At 29.3% G+C, this 8390-nt stretch overlaps 1 protein-coding gene across 1 annotated transcript; it reads right to left on the bottom strand.

Moving 5' to 3' along the window:
• Positions 1 to 2786: 2786 nt before the first annotated feature.
• LOC120067697 (uncharacterized) lies at positions 2787 to 3803 on the bottom strand. Its single transcript, XM_039019235.2, has one exon. It carries the CDS (start codon positions 3571 to 3573, stop codon positions 3013 to 3015), a length of 561 nt encoding a protein of 186 aa, XP_038875163.1. The 5' UTR covers positions 3574 to 3803; the 3' UTR covers positions 2787 to 3012.
• Positions 3804 to 8390: the final 4587 nt, after the last annotated feature.

Genomic DNA, 8390 nt, shown 5'->3' with positions numbered 1-8390 from the left:
ATTTATTTGATAGGTTAGATACTAAAGTTATCATGGATCGATTTCAGAACATGAAAACTCATATAGGACAATTATAATGTATTAAATTAGTTAATTTATGAAGTTATGAATACTTTTTTCACATTTATTTATAGATATCTTTTTTTGTTAGACTTATACATATTGTGCCTTTGGTATATAAAATTCCTGACTTCACTATTGGAAGTAGAGGTAGTCATCAATGGTGATTGTTGTTGGAGTTGGTTATCACAACATATCATCGCCACACCAAGTGAAAGTATCGGAGACGGAGACTTGATTAATAAGTAGGGTATGAAATTTAAACATATAGTTTGGAGTAAATGACAGAGTTAAAGGGGGTTTAAAAACAACATTCCCATTATACATAATGAAATTAATGGGGTTTGACAGGAATATGATAGAAGTCATATTTCATTTGAATATATTTAGTAGGGAATCTAAAAATATAAATGCAAAAACAAGAGATTTAATGAAAATGAAAAACGTAACAAACTTGTATGTTAGGTTTTTATATATATGTTTGGTAGTAAATTCAAGTATTAGATTTTGATTTAAACAATTGTTTAAAATGTATTTGATATCATGTTTATAAATCATAAAACTATAGTTACCCACAAAATATTAGTTTACAATAAACTGTTATTAATTTATTTATGAACATGTTTTATGTTAAAAAAATGAAAAATTAACTTAAATGACAAAACTGCTAAATATATTTACAAATAATAGCAAAATATCACAATTTATGACTGCGTACTATCTGTGTCTATTTGTATCATGATAGACACATATAGTAGTCTATTGTTGTCTATCTCGATCTATCACAGATAGATTGTGATATTTTGTTATTATTTATAAATATTTTTATTCATTTTCCTATATTTGAAAACAGCCCTAAATGTGTAATTATTATTTTGTAATATTATATAATTTATAAAACATTACCTAATACATATTTTATTTTTACAAAATGAATTATGTTTATAACATAACATACTATATTTTTAAACGTTGTTATCTCATTGTAAAATGAAAACATAAAAATTTATTTGTTTTCAAAATTTATATTATTGTTTGGATTTCAGAATTCAAAAAGACGTTTTCATAAACAAAATATCTATATTATTTGACAAATATATATTTTAAAAGTTGAATATGGAAACATAAAAGAGAAAATCAAACATACCCTCAAATATAGTTTACAGTATATGTAAGAGGGCATACTATTTTATATAGGGGTGTAATTTATAGGAATGTAAAAACTCGAACCGAATCGATGGATCGAATCAGATCGAGTCGGTTTGGTTTTTCTCCTTTTCACATTTTCTTCTATTTTCTTTTCCTCTAATCTCCATTTTCCACTTCCATTTGGTTTCAATTGATATTTTGCTTTTTCCACTCCAAGGTTTGGCTTGGTCTCTGGTTCCAATACCACCATCTCGCAAACCAAAGTTTTAGGTTAAGCTTCATGGGGTTCAATGAGATTTTTTTTTATATTTTTTTTTTCCAAATTGGGTGCTAAAGAATGAATGTTGAAATGGAAGAAGAAGAACGCTGTTGAAACGTGAAACTCCTTCCCTTTTTTAAGAATGAAATTGAGATTTATCTGACCCAACTCAATCCGCTTCAAGATCGAAAAAACTCAATAGGGTCAAGTCGGTTTTAGAGAAAATTCGACCCAACCCAACCTGTTTTCACCCTAGTGATTTAGATCATAAATATGAAATACCATACCTCATTACAACTATTTGAGTCGAACTGGTATATCTTTGTGTATGGATATGATGTAGCTATTTAATATGAAAAATTATGATATAAAGTGGACAATCATGTCATTTTCTATTGCGACTATTTGAGTCCAAGTTATATCTTGTGATGTAGATCATAGATATGAAAAATTATGATACAATGATGGAGACACATCTTTTGCTATGATGTGACTATTCAAGTTGAGGTGGTAATAAAAGTATTGTTCTCATCTCCATTCTTCATCACACTTTGACACAAAAATATCAATGTGAAAATATTTGGCACATGGAGCCGTGGTCTGATATATAATCTATTTTTTTTATAGAGATAAAAAATATTGATCTTATTAGATAGAAATTGATCTTATCCTCTATTATTTTCTGTATTGGAATCAAAGAAAGATATTTTAAAATGGCTCTCATATATGGATGTGACTTAGATTATAAATATGAAATATCAATTTCTAACGGTAAAAATATATTTAAACAAACAACCAGACATTTGTTTTTAAAAATTTCACAAATTCCCATTTTATCTTACATATTCATCACAAACAATGTAATAAAAAAATTATATATTAATTATAATATTTTTAAAAGTTTTTTTCTCCATGTACTAAAATAAACTATAAATTTCACAATTATATGATATATTATGAATATGTTCCTAAATTTATGAATCAAATACCCATATTTTTCATAATTGAAGACTAAAAGTATTTTCATCATTAAGCATTGAGATGGTAACATAGCACACTCATTGCAAAATAAATAAATAAAAATCAATTTCCATTTTATTTCAACCAAATCATATTATTAGTCATTAGTTATTGCATCAATAATCAATTACCATTTTATTTAACAAAAACATATTTCAATTTATCTTATTTCAACCAAAAAAAAAAACCCTCCAATAATATGTCTCTCTTCTTTTTATTCTCTTCTTTTTTTAATGAACCAAAAATGTTATTAATCAATAATTTAGTTTACGAGTTGCAAAAAGAGACAGGCAGCAGGGAGATGAATATGACCTTGTAATCGATTGAGTGAAGAACAGTGAAGAACAGTGAAGAATCGATTGAGTGACGGAAAAGCTACAGAAATGTAATTTGAAGATTCAGAGTTTCCGAGCGGCGGAAACGGCGATCAGATGCCGCGCCGGTGAGGATTTAGTTCAACCAAAATCCAGACTGTATGCAATGTGCGAATCAAAATCAGTTAATCGAATGCACTAACAGTAGTTTCAACGCTCATCCGGCCTTTTTTTCCGACGCTCTTTTCTCCGATCGTCGACATCTTCATCGGAACTAGTGAAATCCTCTTCCTCATCGTCTTCGTCTTCCTCAGATGGAGGCGAAGGATCGAGTCGAGCAGCATCCTTAGCCCATTGAATCAGCTTCTCAACCTCATCCTCTTCGTCCTCGCTATCAACATCGTTCGGTATCGACGACGGAGGCGGTCTGGTCGAGGAAGGCAAAGACGCCTTTAGAGCAGCGAATCTAGCAGCGAGATCGTCACCGAGAATCGACTGAGATTCGCCATCGACGACAAGATTTTCGATCGATAGCGGCCGGGACGAGGAATCGGATTGAATATGCGGCTGAGGAGGGCGAGGATTGCGCGGAACGGCGGCGGTGGAGGAAGGTCGCGATCTTAGGGCTTGGAAACGGCGATTGAGATCGGAATCGAGATAGTTCGGGGATACACGGGACATGTGTGAATCGACGCTCAATTTCAGCATCAGATCGTCCTGAGCTGCTTGTAGCAATTGCTCGACTTGTTCATCGTTGTTGCCACTTCCCATCTGATCTCGAATCCATTCTTCTCCTTCCAATCTTCCGTCTATTTTAGCAATTTTGTTAAAATACCTTTTTTTAAAAAAAGAAAAAGAAAAAAGAGAGAGAGAGAGAGATAATTGTATTAAAGCCCCGATCTCAAAGTCCCAAATGGTTTTTGGCCCACACTCTGAAATTTTGAATTTTCTCGTATCATCAACTTTACGAAATTATCCTTTCGGATATTCAAAAAATTCGATGACCATCCAATCAATTCAATTCAATCTATACTATTTGAATCGGGTTACTAATTCATTTGAATTGGATTGAATTCAATTAAATGAAAATTTTATGAGTTCGGTTAATTTATGATCATTTAATTTATGGATTCACAAAAAATAATCCGAACAAACAATATCTATTATTAATATTAAAAAATATGTTTTTTTTTTCAATACAATTATATATACATATATTTATTTAAATTTTACTTACTTTCATGATTTTGTTTTAGATTATTTATAATCCACCAATTATTTAAAAGAATGTTTTAAAACTATGGAAATAAATGTTTCATAGTATGATTAAAATTGATTTGCTAATCTTATTTCAATATGTGAAAATGATTGAATAAAATCTTTTACATATTGACATATTACTTATTTTTAAAACAGAAATTTTAATGATGTCCTAATTAATTCGAACCAATCCAACCCAAATATTTCATACTTTGGGTTGAGTTGGGTTCATTATTCTATAAGGATTGTTTGGGTGGAATAAATTAACAACTCGAACATTAAGTTGGGTTCATTATTCTATAAGAATTGTTTGTGTTGAAGAAATTAACAACACGAACATTGAATTTGGTCTAAAAAATTCGTCAACCCAATCTAAACCATGAATACCCCGATCTCCTTCTCTATTCTCTCTTCCTTCTTTCTCTTTTCGATTTCTCATTTCTCTATTTTTTCCATCGTAAACGTGCATCGTCGACCGTCAAAACATTGCAATGTGGGGTCGTCGGAGTGGGATCGAAACGTTGTATGTGTGGACAACCAGAAGCGAGAGAGAAAGAAAGAAAAATAGAGATGTTGGAAAGTGGGAGATTGAGAAGAGATCGAAGAGCGTTATAGAGACGAAAGGACATCGAGATGGGGTGTCGTCGAAGGGAGAGCGAGAGGAGAGACCACGAGTGAGAGGAGAGCAAGAGAAATGAAAACGAGATAGAAGAGAAAGAAAGAGAGAACGAGATGCCTAATGTGCATGTATGAGATTCCATTTTGGTAATTTCACTCGAATACGACATAAGCAAAAGGTATAAAAGAAAAATGTTCAACTTAAAATAGAATGTCATATTATCTCATTTTCACTTAAATTTTGGATCATGCATCGAACGAACACTTTTTAAAACATCTGATGGGGTCCTATATTTTCACTTTTGTTCTCTTAGAATTGGTCATCCAAAAATTAATCTTTATCCAAATTGGTTAACTAAGGGAAAAAAATACCTTTTTAGTCGGGTTTATTTATAAAATCTAAAATGTTACCCATTTAATTTTTTTCCTCCTTTTCTAATGCACTTCTTAAGCTTTGAGTTTGATTTCAATTTAGTGCATGAATTACATAATATTACAATTTTATCGTTAAGGTTTGAGTTTTGTTTCAATTTGGTCATTTGATTTCAAAATTTACACTTTTAACGTCTATTTTTCACTAAATGTTCATTTCCATCCTTAGCAATATTATCTATTAATTAACTTAAGAGAATTGTAATTATAATTAATTAAGTTTCATTATTGTTTCATCCCTATTAAATTAATTATAATTTTTACTTTATAATTATTTTTAATTAATCAGTAGATAGTAACGTAAAAAACTGAAAGTGAATATTTAGTGAAAAATTGAGGTAAAAAATATAAATCTTGAAACCTAAATATCAGATTAACAAAACTCATATCTCAATGGTAAAATTATATTATTTTGAAACCTAGGGACTAAATTGAAATCAATCTCAAAACTTAAAAACTAAGGTCTTGTTCGATAACCATTTCATTTCTCTTAAAATTAAGCCTATTTTCCCCATTTCTCGTAATGATTTACATCTTTCTTAAGTACAATGGTTAAATTCTTGGCCAAATTCCAGAAACAAGAACAAGTTTCTAAAAGTTACATATTTTAGTTTTCAAAATTTGGTTAGATTTAAACAATTGGTAAAAAGTAGATAACAAATGAATAAATTTAGAGGTGAAAGTAGTCCACAAGTTTTCAAAACCAAAAGATCGAAAATATATTTTTCTATAATAATAAGGGCAAGATACACGTTTGTTCCCAAAGTTTGAGAATAATATTTATTTGGTCCACAAGATTTTAAAATGAACGTTTAAGTCTCTCACGTTTAGAAAAATAGTTTTAAATTGTCTAACTTAAATCGATAGCATGCCATGATTGGATCGACATTTTTAAAGGAGTCATAATATTTATTAATTTTATATTATTGTTATCTTGGTTGTCCTTTTTTTCCTCGTACCTCTATCTTCCCTTTCCTTTTTCCATCCAACAACAACTATAGCCCAAGAATAAGGAGCTCAACTCGCTCTCAAACTCAAAGATTAAGTTTTAAGTTATCAAAGCGAGCATAAGTCAGTTGATATACGAGTGTGATAATAATTACAAGTTATGTGATAAAATCCCCTTATACTTAATTGTACTGGAGGAAAGAAAATATCTATATAAATATACATAAAATATAAAATTAATGAATATTGCCCCATATTTTAAAATTTGTTTATTCAACTATGCCACATCAGGATTTCGTTAGTCAACTACTGGTTAACTTAATATTTGGAACCATTCAAAACTCGTTTCCAAACTCTAGGAATAAAATGTCTATTTTGAAACTGTGTATTTTACCTCAATAATAATTTTCATGAAAGAAAATATACAAAAAAAAGACCACTTTTTTAACTAATGCAACCATTTGAAGCTTTTTAGGTTTAATTTTAATATATTACGAATAAATAGAGATGGATTAAATAGAACCTAATAATGTATAGTATGTAATTTTATTATTTTATTAGTTTAGAGGATAATTAATCTAGTTGAAAGGTTAATAGTTCTATTTAACACGACATTGCATATTAAAAGTGGACTGTACTAATTAATTGAGATTGTTATAGGATGATATGGACTAGGGTGTACATCAATTTGGTTCTGGGAGAATTGATTTGGAAATTTGGTTTAGCAGTGGACCAGCGGACAGACAGTTGATTTTTTTCCCTTCTATCAGAGTCGTGGCATAGACTCAAGTTGAATGAAAGGAAAGATAAATTAATGAAGGGTTAATGTTAGGTTAACATGATTTTTCAATTTTATTTTTTTAATAAATTAATCATGATAGCAGGCTTGGAAAATACTTTTTAAAAAAATACTAATATGCCTATGTCGGTCGGTCGGTTTCTTAAATTTTTGGATGGAAAAATCGACAATCGACATTAATTTGGTCAGACCAGTTTTCGATGCCTTTATGTACACTTATAATAAGAAAGTTGTTAACTATTTGGAGTTGGTGTGAACATGAGTACATGACTCAATTGTATTGTACTTAAAAAAAAAGAAAGAAAACACTATGAGTACCAACGGATTCATTTGAATGGTAATATACTTAAAAGAACAAGAAAATTTTAAAGTATGTGGTAGAGATGTCCATGGGCAGAGTGGAGCCGAGAATGGCTTCCCCACTCCCTGTTTCATCCCCATTTCCGTCAAATTCTCCACGGAGATCGGGATGGGAATTCCCTGTGGGGATCGAGTTTCCGACGAGAAATTTTTTTTCCGTTTGATTTTTTTTTTTTAAAAAATCAATTAACATAAATGGCTATTATGAAATGTTTTCATTAAATGGTTAACTTTTATATGATTAGTTCCACATGGACAGTTAGACTTTAAAAAGAAATTAATCAATTTTTTCAAGTTGAAGGAAATAATTATCTGTCAAAATATTGATATACATAATCTAAAATGATTAGAATTCAATTCTATCATTTTTTTTATATTAATTCAAACATATTCATTATTTTGACCATTAAACAATAAATTTTAAAAGTTAAATATAATATTTATATAATAAAAATAAATAACATGACGTTAAATTATTATAATAAATATAAGAGAAATGCCTAATGGGGCGGGGACAAGTCGGAAAAGTGGACATCTCTATTTACATATAAATTTATCCTAGACAAACTAAAAGCATGTTTTGGAGTAAGTATGACATGATTAAAGTCACTTTTGACATTTCCTAATTTATTTTAAAATATGCTTTTATGGTGTATTTGAGAGGGATTCTCAAATGGTTAAAGTCACTTTTGTTATTTTTAAAATCACTTCGAAAATGGTTTTAATCATTCGAAACCAATTTTGATCATATGAAAGTTGTATTTAGTGTAAAATTATATATTAAATACTTTGAGTAATTAAAGGTCTATTTAGATTGACTAGAAAAAAAAATGTTTATAAAAAAAATCATTTTTATTTAAACTCTTTTGATAAAATTTTTTTAAATACACTTTGATAATATTTCAAAAGTTATTTTGAGTGGTTGTCAAACACTTCGATATTTTTTAAAATGACATATTTTCAAAATTAAATACCCGAAAAGTTAAACCAAATACACTATAAAATATGTTTCAAAGTGATTTTAAAAATTTGATAATTTTAAATGCAATCTCAAATATGCACTAACTTTCATAAACTTAAATTTATTCAAATTAGACACCGTTCATTACCATAGGGTAAGCTTTTAATTTTTACTAACTACTGAAAATCAATGGAAGTTGAGTAGAGGCCT

The sequence above is a fragment of the Benincasa hispida genome, chromosome 12 (assembly GCF_027475165.1).
Source record: "Benincasa hispida cultivar pf3 chromosome 12, pf3_genome.v1.1, whole genome shotgun sequence".
NCBI classification, from domain to species: domain Eukaryota; kingdom Viridiplantae; phylum Streptophyta; class Magnoliopsida; order Cucurbitales; family Cucurbitaceae; genus Benincasa; species Benincasa hispida.
Note: the sequence above shows the minus strand (reverse complement) of the source record. Positions and strands in the feature narration are given on the sequence as shown.

Coding starts and splice junctions, on each gene's coding strand:
- LOC120067697 (XM_039019235.2), bottom strand. CDS start 3,573: ATGGGAAGTGGCAACAACGATGAACAAGTCGAGCAATTGCTACAAGCA.